The sequence below is a fragment of the Trichosurus vulpecula genome, chromosome 7 (genome assembly GCF_011100635.1).
Source record: "Trichosurus vulpecula isolate mTriVul1 chromosome 7, mTriVul1.pri, whole genome shotgun sequence".
NCBI classification, from domain to species: Eukaryota; Metazoa; Chordata; class Mammalia; order Diprotodontia; family Phalangeridae; genus Trichosurus; species Trichosurus vulpecula.
The window spans coordinates 121,190,563-121,208,854 of record NC_050579.1 but is presented as its reverse complement, the minus strand read 5'-3'; the positions used below and the strand labels follow the sequence as shown (position 1 = coordinate 121,208,854).

General features: G+C 35.2%; 1 protein-coding gene across 2 annotated transcripts in view; it reads right to left on the bottom strand.

Moving 5' to 3' along the window:
* NHSL1 (NHS like 1) overlaps positions 1-18,292 on the bottom strand; it is a 171,450-nt gene that overhangs the window by 13,054 nt on the left and 140,104 nt on the right. Inside the window, exons 4-5 of one of the 2 annotated variants that reach the window (XM_036766479.1) lie at positions 11,690-11,882; positions 6,394-6,525 (exon numbers count right to left, since the gene is read on the bottom strand). In XM_036766479.1, the coding sequence (XP_036622374.1) occupies positions 6,394-6,525; positions 11,690-11,882 (325 nt within the window). The remainder of the gene's footprint in view (positions 1-6,393; positions 6,526-11,689; positions 11,883-18,292) is intronic. The other variant, XM_036766480.1, reaches the window with a different exon arrangement.

Here is an 18,292-nt window from a genome sequence, read left to right as displayed (position 1 = left end):
TCTCTTTCCATTTTGTATTACTGTCTGAGCAAGAATCTGATGGAATTGGTACCAACAGTAAGCCCTCTCTTATATGATGTCAGTTCCAATAACATAATAATAGCTATGACTTAAACAATCATTCACCTGTTTTTCATCTCTGATTTGGAATAGCTCAAAGTGCTCTTTTGCCATCAACTCTGCTTTGCTCCATTACCACTGTCATTGGGATGTATACATCTTGGGTTCAAAATCCTAAAAATCTTCCCCGCTATAGGAGGGTTACATCAATATGCTAATAGGAAGTTTGTATCAACAGTATGAGAGGTATTATATGGAAAAAAACTGCTTCCCACAATATCAACCCAATGTGCTAAGCTTCTTTTCTCCTACCATGATATTGTGGAAAATTTTTATCTTTGGTCCTGTCCAGAGGAGGGAAAAGAACACATATCCCATTGGAACTGAGATATGATCAGAAAACATTATTTTCTTTACCAAGAAATGGTCACCAGTGTTGAAAGGGAAGAAAAATGGCACCCATTCTTGGGAAGAAAGAATGATTGAAAAATAAGGGATCATCTGCTTAATTGAAAAATGATGGTGATAGTGTCTGTATGGACTTTAAAACTGAACATATTTAAACTTTCAGTCATCAAAGCAAAGTACTTCCAGCAAAAATTAACATTTTGGGGTAGATGTTTTTCTGCTGGCATTTTAGATATCTTTGAATTGTCAACAGTAAATTGTACAGGGTATTTGCCTTCAAAAGCATTTAGAAATAGGGTTGTACCTATTTACAAGGAGAAATAAAAAGATATTCTGTATTTTTTCAGGCCATAATTATAAAGCCAAATTCAACCTCAGTTTTTCAAAATGGTAGTAAAATCATTTATAAATATATGTAACCAAAGCTATATTTATGGTATGAGGGCTCCTAGATTGTTTGTTGTACCATGAATATATTCTACTCATCTAAGTATTAGGAAATATACAAGCAAATATTTTTGGAAAATCTATATAGGTCTTTAGAAAACTTCTCTTATGCCAATTATAATATAAATGACTCAAAATGTTCTTGAACTTTGATCTAGAGCTGCCTCTACCTTCTGGAAATGTACAGAGGACATAGAAAAAAATGACTCTAATTTTTGAATAGGGATAGAGATTGGACCTGTGATTTCCTTGGTGAAGAAAACATTCTCTATCCATGCAGGTGGGTACCTTCTCTGCAAAGCATATAGTCTTATATGTAATCTTACAGTTGCCTAGAGCAGAGATGTCAAATGTGCAGCCCACCACACTGCTGAGTGTGGTCTGAAGCAGATTAAAATGTTAGTAGGAAATATTTAACAAAATAACTTTTTAAATGGAGATAATATGTGACTTTCTAACATAATATGAGGCTCACAGGGATCCTTATGTACTCTTTAGTGGCTCCTGTTTTGCCACTGAAATAGAGCACCCAAAGGTTAAGTGATTTGTCCAGGGTCACAAGGCCAGTATGTGTCAGAAGTGGGACTGGAACCCAGGCCTTCCTGGCTTTGAGGCCAGCTTTTTCTCCTCTATACTACACTGCCTTTTCTAATTTTAAAAAGGAAAATTAAAATTTAATTTAATTTTTAAAAATCTCTTAATCACCTAATACTAGGAAGATAGCTGATATACTGCATTAAAAAGGTAAAATCTTAAATGGGATAATCAAAGTTCAACTGAAATTTAATATGGTTTTAAAGATGTTAAATGGAAATAAGTCATCTTTTCCCCCTTTCTTGTTTAGCCCTTTAAAAAAACACTAGGTAATTTGATTCACAGATGAAATTACATCAGTTCTAGATATGCTTTGTGGAAAATTTAGGAGTTACAAACCTAATTTTTAAAACATGATGCCTCTTCAAAAGCTTATTTACATGATTTACAACATACTCTATACATACTCTGATATATACTTCCTATTCCATCATGTGAGAAATTAAGGTTTTTACTCAGATTCAAAGAGCTCAACTCTGTCAGCTACTTGAGAGGTATCTATGAGGTACATCACCCAGATCATCAGTTTGGAGGCACTAAAATTGAGTATTTTTTCTTAGTGACTTTCTTAAATAGTCTTTATTTACCTAAGCTATTTTACTGTACACCTCTCTTTCCTGTGTCACATCTAAAGATTATTCTTGATTATTCAAGGGAAATGTGAACAAAGATACCTTAAAATTCAGAACTTCAAAACCTAGGTGCCTACAGTATAAACCAAATAGAGAGCAATAAATAGCCAAAGTGAACATAAATGGGAAACCTTTTGGTTATCTTAGGCATTGCTAAATTTTGATTTGCTAGAAAAAGAAAATTATCCATATATATATGTATGTTTTCCCATAATTCCAATGTCAAACTCTCTAGAGAGTTAGCGTATTTACCCCAGAAGAGGAACTAGACAGAGCAGATGTCTCTTCTAGGAAAAATGAATATGATTTTATAGTCCTAGTTGACCTGTGGCTGTTATAATGCTTTTTCTTCAGCCACAGTTTCACTGTAAAACTCAATGTTCTTGAGCATGACAATCCTCACTCCTCCTAGCACAGAATCTCAGAGTTGGAAGGAACATTAGATGCTATCTAATCCAACTTATACATTACAAGAATCTCCTCTGTAATTTACTCAATAAGTGGCTCTCCAGCTTGTGCCTGAAGACATCCAGTGAGGGGGAACATGCGACTTGCTGAGATAGCCAATTCCACTTTTAGATGGTTCTAATTATTACAAAGGCTGTTTTTTCCCTCTTATAGCAAGCCTAAATTTGATTCTTTTCAACTTTCACCCATAACCCTTAGTACATTAAACTTGGTGCTTGTCATTCAGTCCTATGAGACTTGATTCCAAGAAGAAATGAGCCTGGGCACCTAGAAACCATTCCCTCATTCAAGGGACACAATGTAATTACTGGAACATAGGATGTGCTGTGAACTAACAATATTGTTCCACCACAGTGGCCCCACAGGACAAAAGAAAGAACTGAGCCGTGATACATGGTATTACTTGGTTCAATGCTATGTACTCAGGTATTCATGATGAACTCTGTACCTCTAGAATCTGCACTATATATATGTGTGTGTGTGTGTGTATGTGTGTGTGTGTATATATATATATAAATAAAATTCTGTCTGTATCTCAACCTTAATGTTTCCATGTATGATACACAGGCTACGTGGCCTCAATTGAGGAGGACACTATATTTGGAGTCAAAGAACCTGGGTTGGATTCCCAACTTGTGATTTATTTCCTGGATGTCCTTGGAGGTAAGTCACTTAGATAATGAACTTCCGTTTATTCATAGGTTCCCAAAATGGGCAATACTGCCCCCTGGGGGGCACTGGAATAATGGGGGGCATGGTAGTAGCCTCAGGTGCAATTGGGGTGGGCACTGAATAAAAATAAAGGGGTGGTGGGAGCATAAGGAAAGAAGAGAAAAAAATTTTGGAAAACCATTCATACAAGTTTCATCTGTCATGTTACAGAGTTAAAGTCATAATGATTACATTATTTTCCAAATAAACACATAAAAAGCAAGTTATAACTGATCAGTGGTCAAGTCTGTTAACAGATCTTCACAAGCAAATGTTGGCAGGTGAGTGTGCTGCAAATTATCAAGAAGTCCAACATGCATCGGCAGGAATATGTGCATGTAATGACTTGTTCATAATATGATACTACATGGTTAAATGATGCAATATTGCATCATCAAAATTTCAATGCAGGAAAAAAAACCCCAAATTTACAATAAATTATTAAATTTAAGATGTGTCATTTTCCAAAAAAAATTTATTATATTTTCGAAATTATACAAATTTTTTTAAAAAACTGTTAAATGGTTAAAGAAAGTAGATTTCTGGGGGGCAGGGGGCAGTGAGTAATATTTTTTTTTTAAAAAGGGGCAATAGGCCAAATAAATTTGGGAACCTCTGAGCTTACGCGTCCATAAAATGAAGGGGTTTGTACTATGTGACCTCTGAAACTCCAGGTTTTGATTTACAATCCTATGATTTTGCATTTGGAATGTGAGTAGGCAGCTATTATAGTATGACTTGATAGCAACTGAAAACGCAGTCTATTGAAGATATTCCCTCATTCCTTTGCCAAAGTACCTGAATTTTCCATTGTTTATTGAATCTTACTCTGATGTTTCATCAGAGCTTAAAGGTCCTATTGGACACTTGAGGGCAAGAATATAAGCTCTGGAAGGTCCTAAACCAGGCTAGAAAGGCATGAAGCATTAGTCCCACAACAGATTATTTGTTGCTCACTGAATTCATAAAATACAGCAATTGTAACCAAAACCAACGAGAGGACCACCACCACCACCACCACCACCACCACCACCACCACCACCACTGTAGGATCATCATCCTACACTACTGACTCATTCTACATGTGATCTCCAAGAACTAAATGTTTGCTTTTTTACTAGTATGATTTTCTCCCCTTCCTAAAAATGTTCTTTTCAGTGTTGTCAAATCTCTTCTTGTGATGATTCAATAAATATTATTGCATATGAGTTCTCTGATGACTATCTTGCTAAGGGATGGAATACCTGAAATCTGAATCAAGTGGAAGCAATATGTTAGATTTGGGATAGTAGGTTATAAGATCTTCTCCAGAAACCATCTGATAAAATTCAAATGCTTCTCTGAGAGCAACAAATTATCCCATTTGCATCCAGATTAGTTTGCCATTGCATAGTAGGGAGTGAGTTCCTTAAAGAATGGGCAGATAAAATTTTGATGTGAAAAGTTACAAGTGTCTTCAAGAAGGCAAGTCTGACAAGGGTGTTACAATATCTACTCTAGTCAGAATAAGGACCCTGGGGGAAAGGGTAGAAAGCAATTAAATAGACTGTGGTACACTAAAATAGGAGGTATGCAGGAAGAAAATAGAGAAATTAAAGATGAATATCACTCATTTCATACTTTTGTAGACAGTTGACCCTTCTTCCATGCCTGAGTTCCTCTCCCATTATGAGAAAAGAGCCTTCCTTTACCTCTATGGTGATTTTCACCAAATCATGTGGATTTTGGTTGGTATAGCCATGTTTTTTGCTGTCTAGAAGATGAAGCAGCAAAATTTGTTTTTGAATATTGTTGGGGGTGGGGGAAGGAGAGATTGTACACTTCAGCAATTGAAGGGTCAAATAAAAGGGCTGGAAAAGGGACAATATCTCACTGGATTATTATTGCATTGTGGCTATATTATTTAAAATAAGACAAGCTAGGGACCAAGCCCAGTTCTTTCAGACACTCATTTTTTATTGGCAGAAACCAGTTTAATGATCTTGGATATAGAGAAGACATAGAATGCATGCTACAGCAGATCTGTTTGTTGCTAAGATATGATAAAATTGGGGATAATAAAGTATTAAGCAAATGTAGAGCAATTCTTATGACTAATTCTTCAAATTTGAGTAATACTTATGAATAACTAATTTTTTATGAATTTACATTTGCCTTAAAAGGAAATGATTTCAAAAGTATGGAGCTTATAGAAATAAAATCCACAGGGAAAAGAGTTAAGAATTAGGAAAACTAGAACTACTCTGATATTCCTAGAGTCCTGAATAAATCACTTTCCCAGACAGCATTACAGAAAATAAGATTAGAGTTGCTCTAAACATGAAGGAGAAAATGAAAATCATACCCAAAACATTTTAGAAAAAATGTAGAAATGGAAAAAAAAAGAGATCAAAATCTTCCACAAAGTTTTAGTATAGGGTAAAGAAGATAATGTTAGTTAAAAAAAAAACTTGTAACTATCCTAAAGGCAAATTATTGAATGTTGATAACTGTTTTCATGGATGCTGCTGCTGGCAAATAAGTCCACTGAGGTAGTTAGTGTGTGAAATATAATTAATGTTCCCTAAATTATTCTCAAACTAAGTTTTGGATATGTCTTATTGGAAATAAAATTTCAACACCATTGCCAAGTTATCCAATTACAGTCCTTTCTCATCTGAAGATTTGAATTTTAAATTAAATGAAAGCTTAAACCCTGAATAATAAGTACACCTGTGAGAATATTCAAAATCCTGGGAATACTGAGATGATAACATACCTCATAGAGTTGCCATGAGGAAAATGCTTTATAAACCTTTAAAGCACTAGTTACTATATATATAAATTCCTACAATCTCAGTTCGAATTAGAAATACTCTCCTCTGTCCACTACCTCACCAAAATTCGCCAAGCTAGTCAGTATTCATGGATTGTTTGTTTCAAAGGACTTCATGTAGGAAGAACCCCAGCCCACTAGAATCATAACAGGCCATCAGACTGTATTGGTTTTATGAGCATGAGTAAATGGGATTAGTTTAGTAATAACAGGCAGTGAGGATGAAGAGCAATGAAATACAGTTCTGATGAGCCATACCTAGCTCCTTTTGTATGTTGTCAGGGATTCCTGTAATAGTCTTTCTCCTTTTGACTTTCTTCGGCCGTCTTACAACAGTGTCTGTGTAAATTAGAGACCGCCGAAGGCTGGCTTGGCGGTCGAAATTCTCCCCTAATGTAGAGTAGTGGAACAAGCAAAGCAAAGTTAATTTGAAGCACGCTGACACCATGCACTTTCTTCCAGTAGCTTGTTGTAGAAATGAAAAAAGGCATTAATAATGATGTTAGCTCAGTCATATGATGAGAATGTTGGCTTAAGGGGAAAAAAAGAGAAACAAAGCCCACTATCACACAGAGGCTGGCTCCCGCTCTTTCAATATCTGTGTGCTTCCCAAAGTAGCAAAACCGCAAAGGAATCACCCAGTCACTTTCCAAACACAGGGCAAGACAGCAACAAATGTCTTTCTATCACATTTAAAGTTAGAAGGGGGTTACCATATTATCTAGAAAGCGATCCTTTGTTATTGAATTGCCTTCTGTGGTTCCAATAGTATGTATAACTATCCAGTCCTTTTGTAATCTTCCAAAATTGTAATCTCCATGAAGACAGAAAGACCTTTACATCCTCCTACCATGACTAACATGCTGCCTCACACCTAGTAAGTATGTCATAAATGAGAAAATGAATGACCCAATGGATAACTGGTATAAATATGGCAATTTTTATGATACCCAAAAACACATCTGTTGGAAACAATAAAAAGTCTTATAATGATAGAGTAATTTTCCCCAATGAGGCCCAGTAACACTGCTGTATGTGGTTGGAGTTTAAAAAACTGAAAATAGGAAAGCTATTCAGGCTCATGTCATATTCAAACTTGAAATGCTGATGGTAAACCCATGTAACTTTCTAGGGTTTAAGTTTGTGTAACTGTCATACATGCCACAAAATAAATTTGAGGGAGGGGGAAGTATTATTGTTTTATACATTTTTTGAGCTGCCAAAAATCACCCCCATTTTAAAAAAAGGCCTTCTTGCCAAATTGGCCAAATTATTTTCTTCAGAAAACTGAGTACTAGATATAAATACTGGTTATATCCATCTACTATCATCATTATAAAGCAGAGAAATTGTGAAAAAGTTCAAAACACTCAAAACAGAGGTTTTTTTTTTAAATAATAACAATAATATATAATATACAATAATATATAATAAGAACGATTGCCAACATTTATATAGTACTTACTATGTGCCAGGCACTATGCTAAGCACTGTCCGAATATTACTTCATTTCATCCTTACAGCAGCCCTGGGAGGTAAGTGTTATTATTTTTCCCATTTACAACTGAGGAACCTGAGGCAAACAGAAGTTAAGTGACTTGCCCTGGGTCACACAGCTAGCAAGTATCTAAGACTGGATTTGAATTTACATCTTCTTGACTCCAGGCATTACTGTGTCATTATAAAATTGGTAAATCTCTTATTAAAAAGAGATTTATTACAAATGTAAAGTTCAAATTATCTCATAAACATGGAATACAAAACAATGAAACTTACAAGGAAAGCAGACTGAATGCCTATGTGCAGTACAGCTATTGAAGACTATTTTTTTCCAGTAGTTTTGTCACTAAATTTGGTCCTGGTAGAGAAAGAAAAGCTGTGCTAAGAAGAGAAGGCCCTTCCAACCTGCACTAGAAGAGGGAGTTGCCACTTGGGAGTTCTCATACCAAAGAAATCAAAGTTCCTGTCACCATATGTGTGAGTGTGTATGTGTGCACATGTGTGCTGTCCCAAAATTCTTTGTATACTTTTAAGCTATTAAAGCTTATTTAAACTATTAAAGCTATTTAGGCTACTATAGCTTAAAACTGCATGAAGACTTTTGGGACATCCTGGATATATAGTTTTTATCACAACATTAAGATTTAGAAAATTTGCCAGAATGGTAATAGAAAGTTGCATTTTTTTTCTCCAGCTCTTTTCCCCTTAAAAAACAAAAAAAAAGCAAAGCCAAACCCAAAAGCTTCAAGGAAATTATTAGAAGCAAAAACAATAAGAACATGAGGATCATCTTCTTTTACATTTTGACTCCAGTTAACTTTCCTTGTTCTACCTGCCACCTGGTAGTGTGAGAGCTAATAGCTCCTACTAGATCTTGGCCCAAAAAGGTCAGTGTTAATGAAGCAATGTGTATTTCTCATCCACAAGTAGCTCAAAATTCAACACTCTATAACATTTTACCTTTTTTATTTATAATACATTTATTTGATACTAATTTCTTATTTTTAAATCATTTTGTTTGATTCTGAGTTTGATGATCCATTATCTCAACACTTTCCTTCTAACTAGACAAGCTACAAATCTACCTATCATGTGCAGTGCTACTTTCCATAAAAATAAAAAAAAAATTCACTCTCCTTCTCTCTCTCTCTTCTATTCTAGAATATGTTGAGTCCCATCTGGTTCAAGACCCAAGGGATTCAATCAGTTTTTAACCCTAGATATCTAGCTTGCTGTGTTAATGCCCCATCTCTGTGCCTGAAGGCCTTACTCCAGATTTAAAGTGATAAATTTAGGTGTATTCTGTCCCACTAAATAGACTACAGGATGACTAGTCCACCCAAGTAAATGAGGGCATAAAGTAAAGCCCTACGAGAAGCTGCATTGGTTAGTCCCCCAGCCCTTTAATAGCTTAAATTTTTTTCATAACTTCTACAAAAACTATATGAAAACTACCTACTTAGAAAGGAAAGAAGTTGCTCCCTCTGTGATGCAAATTAAGATTACTAAGCTAGTAAGTCATTATAAGTAAACAGAATGTCTAAGGTGTATGGAAACTCATAGTGAAATAGAATCAAGATAATTTTTTTCTTTCAATTTTAGTAATATAGTGAACATTAGAGTCACACAACAGATCAATTTGGACAACTAAATTTATTTTTAAAAATACTTTATATTTTAAAAAGTAGGGGATTTATATGACCTCTCTTAACTCCAATACTTCATTTATATCTAATAGGCTTGTACCTAATCTTTATAATTGGTTAGCATTTTAATTGCCAAAGAGAACTCATTCTTTAAGAAGAAATGCTGAGCTTCTTCTCTGCCAATGTTTATGTCACTAAGTTGAAATCACATAGTAAATAATCCTTTGTTCTAAAAAGTCTCCTATCTTTGCTATTTCTTATGCTCATGATAATGTAGTCTCCTAATAAAGCCTAATAAAATCTTGAGCTTTATAGTAACATTCATCTCAGCTTGTAATTTTGGATCTTCTCTGGATTTCAATTGCATGATTATATGTTGCTTTTATTGTGTGGTTGACTTGCAAGCCAAAAAGAAGAGACATGTTATGCTGTAAGACAGCCACTTATATTTATAAAAAGATAGTTATATGATAGCTACAAGATATAGGAGCATCAATGGTAATAGTTATGAATAGAACAGATTAAAATGCCATGCATGAAATATGATGTGCAAGTCTAAAATAAAATAAACATATGTGGAATGAAGACCACATGGAGTTTTGAATAACCAGTTTTTTGTTAGGATTTTCAAGAATTCAAATAGGCAGTGCTAAATATAATATTACCATTTCTTCTAAGTAAAAAACAAAAACAAAAACCAACCCTTCAGCAATAAGCAAGAAAAAAAAATCATTGCTATTAGCCATTTCTACAGTCACCAGTGTCACTGTGCAGATGCCTCTGCTGGCAGGGAGCAGCAGCAGCCTTATTCATATACAGTACTGGTGCTAGGGGAATTCTTTTTAATTTTATGGAAAATTCATCCCTGCTTACCACTGTGTTTCCTTCCAGGCTCTAAAACTACAGGACATATTTTAGACATTCTGATCTATAATGAATATACATGTCTATTATGCCTACATGTGGTCTAAAATGATTGAAACTGTCAACTCTGCATTGTTCAGGGGTGGATTATCTAGTCTATGCATAATCCAAGCCCTTTGCAATCCCCATTTTCTCCTGGCTTCAATTAGATATTAAGAAGGAAAAGTCTCACAAAGAAAGAAAACAATATGCATGTAAGACCCACATTTGGACTTTGTTTGTCTTTCTATTTCTATCCTAATTATGGCAGATAATTTAGAGTTGACTCTTAATACTCAAAAAGAATGTGGATATAAAGCTTGAGAATTAACTATCACATTCTAAATTGTGTAACTTTAAAAGTGAGGGATATACATATGTATGTATACATGGCTACATATGATACACTTCTGTATAGATACACATACATGTGTAGATTATGTCTACACACGCATATATGTATCCATTCATTTTAAAGTTAAAAATTTGTGTCAGTGTCAGAATTCAAAGCAAGGTCTAGTGCTTTTGTTTTTGCTATGTTGTTGGGTTCCCCCGCCTCCCCCTAGTAAATTCGTAGTTAAAACAAAAACCAAAAACCAAAAAACCAAGACTAGATCTTGATTCAAATTCTAATACTAGCAAAAAATGTGTGACTGTGGACAAGTCATTTAATCTGTCTGATCCTTAGGTTCCTCATCCGTAAAATGGAAATAAATGATGCCTGTACTATCTGCCTTGCAGTGTTGAAAGAAAAGCACTGCATTATCCTTAAAGTGCAAGGGAATATGAATGTGAGTTGTTAGCTATTATGGTAAACCCTATTAGAGAAACCACTGTACTTGATGTTCCTAGGCCTTAATACTTTCTGTAGATATTTCTTCCTGAGATAATTAACAAAGAGTGTTCTGAGATTCAGCATTGTTTCTCCCACTTAAAAAAAGTTTAAGGTAATTATCAAATCTCTACTATCAAGGACTACACTTTAGAGACTGCAAGTCACATTAGGAATAGCACTGAACAGAGAATTAGGAAGCTCCCATTCCCACTATTATGTGACCCTGAGCAAGTCCACATTCCCTCTCTGTGCCTCAATTTCTTTAACTGTAAAATTCAGATTCTGGGCTATAGCCCAGAATCTCTAAAGGTATGCTTTTACCTAAAATAATAATCTATGAATTCATAAGAACCTCTTCCACAACTGAAATCTTAAGATAGCAGGTATGTAGGTTCATGAAAAAATCTTTCTCAAGCTGAATGGCTAAAACATCAAGTCTTAACATTACCCTTCAGTAAAAGAGTCAGGTAACTTTAATTTTTAAATTAACATTTTCATCATTGAATTCAGAGCTGGGTTACAGATAAAGGCATTACTTATGCTCTATAGTTAAATGCAAAAGTGGTAAAATTCTGTAAGAAAAAAATAAGTAAGAATTCTAAAAGATTCTAGCCTATATTTGTATATGTTCCCCAAAAGCATACCAAATGACTGAATTGTAAAAGCATACCAGTTACATTAATAGGAACCACATCTGTCTGGACTGTTTGTGCTTGCTGTCGCATCTTCTCCTCTGGTGTTGGCAGTGGAAGTGACTTGGTCCAGTTTGTCTGGGTGTTAATATCAGATAAATCATTTGAAGTTGGAGTTCTAGCTCTCCTGGTAGCAATAAGTTTTTCTTCCTCTGAGGAAGAAACGGAACACTAAAAGAAAAAGAGAAGGGTACATGGCATGTCATTAACTGAGGAATACAACTTTTAAATTTTATTTTACTATTTTTTAACAAGGGTCTAGCAAATCTGATCCAGTCAAAATAACTGGCAAGATTAGACACTGAAGGTTCCAAGGAAAACACTCACACATCTTGAACATTTACCAGTGGTTTTTGTAGTCAACATGTAAGAAGGATGTGGTAAACCTCGAAAGCCAGCACAGCTTCATCAATAAATAGATCATGCCTTAATTCAACATACCTCCAACTTTTTGTTTTAAATTTTGTGCCAGAGATGTGGATAAAGGCATACTTTATTTGCTTATCAGATCTGCAGGTGACACAAGACTGGGAAGGATAATTAATGTACTTGGTGACACAGTCTGGATTGAGAAAATAAAAATCAAATGCCAGAAAACTGGACTTAATCTAAGATGTAATTTCATAGGATTAAATGTAAAGTTAGGGATTTGTAGGGTCATAGACTTAGAGCTAGAAGGAACCTTAGAGAGCAATCTGGTACAACCTCTTCATTTTACAGATAAAGAAACTGAGGCTCAGAGAGGCTGTCTGGGGAAATAGTAGGTTCCCCCCACAGGGAAGTCTTTAAGCAAAGGCTTGAAGGATTTGGCCATTTGACAGATACGTTGTAAACATTCTGGTTCAGATACAAGTTTTGACTAGGTTGGCCTTTGAAATTCTTTGCAACTCTGAGATTCTGTGCTACTCTTCCATGGGCCTAGAGAGACAAGTTGAAGAAACACTATTGCTTAGAGGTTATATTTTCCATTTTAATAAATCCAGCCAAAAAAAATCTGTCCACACCACAATTTTTAAGCCTATTCTAATTTGTTCCGGACTTTGAATCTGCGGGCTGGTTCTTATAAGAAACAGCTATTACAGACCAACGATTCCTGCTCTTCTCAAAACGTAAATAAATATTTAGAAACATCAGTGTGAAATTGTTAAAGTACATCAAGTTTTAATAAAGCTTTGCTCTGAAGCTTATCAGAGCTCTATGGGAAACATTGCTTGCTGCGTCAGTTTTCATAAAGATTCACATACTAATAAAATAACCTTCAATGCCCTTCTTCTTACAGCACTTTAAAAGGTATTTATTTAAAGGGGGAGCTTCTTTTGACAATCCATTGGTTACAAACTTAAATAAAGCCACAGATTAGCTTTACTCAATGACAAGAAGACACTGCAGAGTCATCAAAAATAGAAGTTGCAGCGGTCAAGCTACTTTGCTTTTGTGAGAAACTACACAGCAACTGAATGGAAACTCCTCTAATGATGCATTCTAACTGCACTCTCTTTTAAAAGTCTGTTGATCCATTTCTAATTTCATTGTAACATTTTGTAAGGAAATATGAAATGAAGGTTGTAGAAAAACTGTTATGATATTATTATTACTATTATTAAAAATAGGTAGTGGTGATTGCTTGCCAACTACTAAGGTTATCTTACCATTTAAATTACTTCACTTACTCAGACAGCAATAATAAAGATAATCCCTGACATTCAAATAGTGCTTTAAAGTTTACATAGCTAACTCTGCATCCATATTTTTTTTCTCATTTGATTCTTGATGATTCTAGCATGAGTAGGGTAGTGATTCATTTTATAGATGAGAAAACAAGGTCAAAGAAATAAAGTGACTTGATCAAAGTCACGCAACCATGTGGGGAATGACTGACCAGGACTCAGGTCCAGGTTATTATGGTCCCTAGTCCAGTATTCTACTACACTATGACAAATCAGTTCAATAAAATTTGAAACACAGTACTGAAGTCACAGTGAGAAGATAGTAGCGTACTGGAAAATAGACAGGATGACAAGTCAGAAGATCTATGTCTTGGCTTCACCTCTGCCACTTGCTCTTCCTGGGGGCCTTGAGTAGGCAACTTAACTTTGCTGAACCTCAGTTTCGTTATCTGTAAAATGGGAGTAAGAATGCTCACCCTATGTCAAAAGGCTATTGAGAGCACTAAATGATATAACATGGGTATGGCACAATACAAACAATGTACCATCATTATAACAGAAAACAAATTCCTGGTACATAGGTATATAAGTATATGTGTGTTGCATATGTATGTACATATTTAGTGGATGATAGTAGCAAAGGTTTTGGGAGGAAAGGCATACTAAAATCTGAATATTCATTAATAGATCTCAATAGAGCTGGCTCAAGTTATCCCTGTTATAAACTACTTTTAAAGGAGTTCCAGTTTCTTTTATTTTTAAGGCACAACAAATAAAATGGTATGTGATTCTTCTTAATGACATGGTGAGGCCTAAAGAAAAAGAACATTGATTTAAAAATAGCTATCACTAATATTATTACATTTGTCCTTTTTAAATTTGTCATTACAATTAAGATGATTCAAATTTGATGCCATTCTAATCAAACTGTTACAATTGGCAATGATGACTGAAAGGCAGATGGAAACTGAAGCGTAAAGATGTATCAGAGACGCCCAGCCTTTTTTTTTTTGGAGAGGGCAGCCTATTGTCTGTCTTTGCAAAACATTTCCACCACTATCCACACTCTAACACTACATAGCCCAAACAGAGAGATATAGAGATATATGTATATAGACACGTACATGTATTCACACAAGTTTATGTCCATATAAACATACATATATATGCATATGTTTAAAAGACCTTGGGTAAGTCATTTAATCCATCTTGAATTCAGATTCCACCTCTATAAAATGAGTATATGATCTCTAAGATCTTTCCCAGCTCTAAATCTATGATTCAGTGGAGACAATTAGAATCATGTCTGGATGCAGCAAAAGCAGGAATGGGATTGATATTTATCTCTCTCTCAAATGAATCATTTTTCAAGGTAGTGGGAGCCCCCTAACCATAGCTGGAAATAAGGTTAGATACTTTTACTCAACTTATCCTAAACAGTGAAGTTAAGATAACTTTACAACAGGGTCTAATATGATGGTTTAAAAAAAAACCCCAAAATTAACAAAATAATGTTTGTTTTGTTGTTTCATTTTAAAAGGAAAGAAAGAAAGTATTCAGGTGATGAACGATCCTATTCTGTACTACACAAAAGTTCCTCTTTTTTGTCCGTTTTTGGTGAAACACTGTTCTGCCTATTATGCATGTTTCAATGTTAGTGATAGGCCCCAGTAACCAGCAGGTTACTTTTTCCTTGACAGTGTCAGAATTGATAACTGTCGCAATGAAACAATACTATACCATATACCTCAGCTTCCATGAGACAGTCACGAGGGATTGCATCAATATGACAAATGACAAAGACAATATATTTTCTAAAGCTCCACATACTCTTCTGAGAAAATTTCCCAGGCAAGTAAAACTCAGATAATAGTTAATGCAAATGGAACAATAATTCAGTGTCATGATCTGCTATTTACCAACCTCTATAATCAATGTCCTTCTTAAAACATGATACCCACTTTGGAATCATTACCTACTGAAGTGAAAATTCTCTCTCCAGTATCTGTATGTGAACTCTTCACATCCTCCTCAGCCTCACCTTTCCAGGGTCTACATCCTCCTATACCTTCCTAACACATTTTGTGTCTAGAGATCCCATTCTGTGGTTACAAATTAGTGAACCTCTTCACTACCTATTCTTTCTATCTTCCTATAAGAAAAACCTTGCTCTCCTTAGAAGAAAATGCATCTTTAACCATCATCTCTAATACTAAATGTTCCTCTCTTTCCTGTGAAACATTAGGCCAAGAAGAGCCAACATATCTTTGCTGCTTATTCTCACTTTCAAACAATTCCTTTGACTCAGCGGCCTGCTCTTCTTTGAGGATTACTTCATTGATGCTTATTACCAGCATGTACACTTTAATCCAGCGACAACGGCCTTCTGGCAAACAAGACACTCCATCTCTCAGCTCTAGGAATTTTCTCTGGCTGTCCCCTATGCCTGGAATGCTCTCCCACTTCCACTCTGCTTATTGGCCTCCCTAGTTTTCTCTAAGTCTCAATGAAAATCCCTTCTTTTACTGGAAACCTTCTCTAAACCCTCTTAATGCTAGTACTTTCCTTCTGTTAATTATTTCCTATTTCCTTTAATCCTGTATATAACTTGCTTTGTTAGCATCTTATCTACCATATTAGATTGTAAGCTACTTGAAGGCTAGGACTATCTTTTGTTCTATTTTTTTTACTCCCAGAGCTTAGCACAGTGACTGGCAAATAGTAGGTACTGAACAAATAAATGGTTATTGATTGATTATCCTGTCCCAATCTTTGCTGAAGTCATCTACTAGCCTAAAGGTCATTATTTATCCTTTTCCAAGGAGTTCAGGCCTTGGATCCTACTCTTCATCTCTACCCTAACCCCTGACCTCATAGTGGAGACATCAATATACATAGTAATATCTTCCGAAACACTTTGGCTTCTTTACTCACCAACCTCTCAAAAGTCAACAAACTCCATCTTCACACATTCCAACCACACAACCACAATCTGATCATTATCCATAATTGTTCTACCTCAATGTTTCAGATCTCTGAAATTTCCCTCTCCAATCACATCCTCCTAACCTTCACTGTCACTTTCAACAGCACGCCTCCTACTACTAATTATACTTTTCATGATCTCTCCAATCCTTCTCATTTTCCTAAACCATCACCCCTGTGGTAGTCTCACTTTCTGCCCTTCAGTCTTTACCATATAGTTGAAAAGTTCAACCATATGCCATTAGCTAATTTGAATCACTTGTCTATTTGTCCTATTTAGAGTCAGGCCTTGCCAAGCAGCAAGTCTGGATTACCCTCAATATCAGTCTTCTTTGTTCCTCCTTTATATGCTGTTGATTGCTTCTAGAAAAGGTAAAGCAACTATGCTGCCTGGATTCAATATAATTTATGTTATCTAATCTCAACAGGGGCCTAACTAATAATTTATTCCTGCCTGATTGGTTCTCTATCACATTCTTCAAATCTCCTTTTGCCTAAAACTTACACAATCCTCCTTCTTTCTTCCATCTCAATAAAGGATTTCATCTTGTATTTTACTAAATAATAATAATAAATGCCATAGTCATCTCCTCAAAATGTCAAAATCCTTCATCACACCTTATTCTTTCCTCCTTAAGGCTAACTTTTCTTAGTGTGCTGCTCTTAATCCCATTCTCCTCCTTATACTCCTCTCTCCTATAAATCATTCCTTCTCTTTGATCATCAATTTCTCCTTATCCACAGACTTTTTTACATCACCTTCAATTATGACAATGTCTCCCCCAACCTTAAAAAAAAAACAAACTTCAGTTGACCCTGTTATTCCTTCAAGTTATCAACCTAGATGTCTTCTCCCTTTTACAGTCAAACTTTTAGAAAATATCACTCACCATTTCCTCAGCTCCCACTCACTTCTCAATCCCTTACAACTTATATTCTGCATCCATTCATCTCCACGCTTAATAACCTCTTTTTATTGTTTTTGTTTCTAAATTTTTGTAAATATTTTTATATTACCTTCCTTTCCCAATATATTGTTCTACTATCCCCTTCCTTATAATAAAAAGAAAGGAAAAAAAAAGTTCAGCAAAGCAAACAGAAACATCAACTACACATGACATTATATTCAGAGTTCCATACTCATAGTCCCAAAGAAGGAGGTACATTCTCATTATTCTTCTTTGGTGCCAACCTTTGTCATCATAACTTTACAGCACTTAGTTTCTATATTGTTGTTGTTCTTTCCTTTCATACCATTGTTGTTATTATGTATATTGTTTTCTTGGTTGTGTATATTGCTCTCCTGGTTCCTTGTATCATTTCATATAAGTCTTTGCATGATTCTTTGTACTCTTCATATTCCTCACAATTTACTTAACCATTCCCAATTAATGGACATCTACTTTGTTTCAAGTTCTTGGCTAATACAAAAAGTGCTGCTATAATAGATAGAGGATGTAATTATGTTAGGTCCCTAAATATATCTTACGTTTCAGACTCTTAATCAGAGATAGTCTAATGATCTCAAATGCAAAATCCAATAGTCTTTTCTGGGTCCTCAGGCTACTGCTTGATCTGTCTTCAGTGGTTGATACTGAACACCCTTAGCTTCCATAATGCTGTTTTCTTTTGTTTCTCCTTCTCTCTGTATAACCATTCTTTCTGATTTTTCTTTGCTGAATCATTATCTTTCTTCTGCCTATTAAGTGTAGGACTCCCCCAGGGCTCTGCCTACAAATTCTTATCTTCTAACTCTTCATTTCTCTTATGATCTCACTAGATCCCATGCTTTCCATTATTATCTCTAGTTAGGTAACTCTGATATCTAAATGTTGATCTAACCTTAATCTCTCAGTTCTAGTCCAGTTTAACCAATTTGCCTCCTGTATATTTTAAGTGGGTTTTCCTTATTTCAAACTTACCATGCAA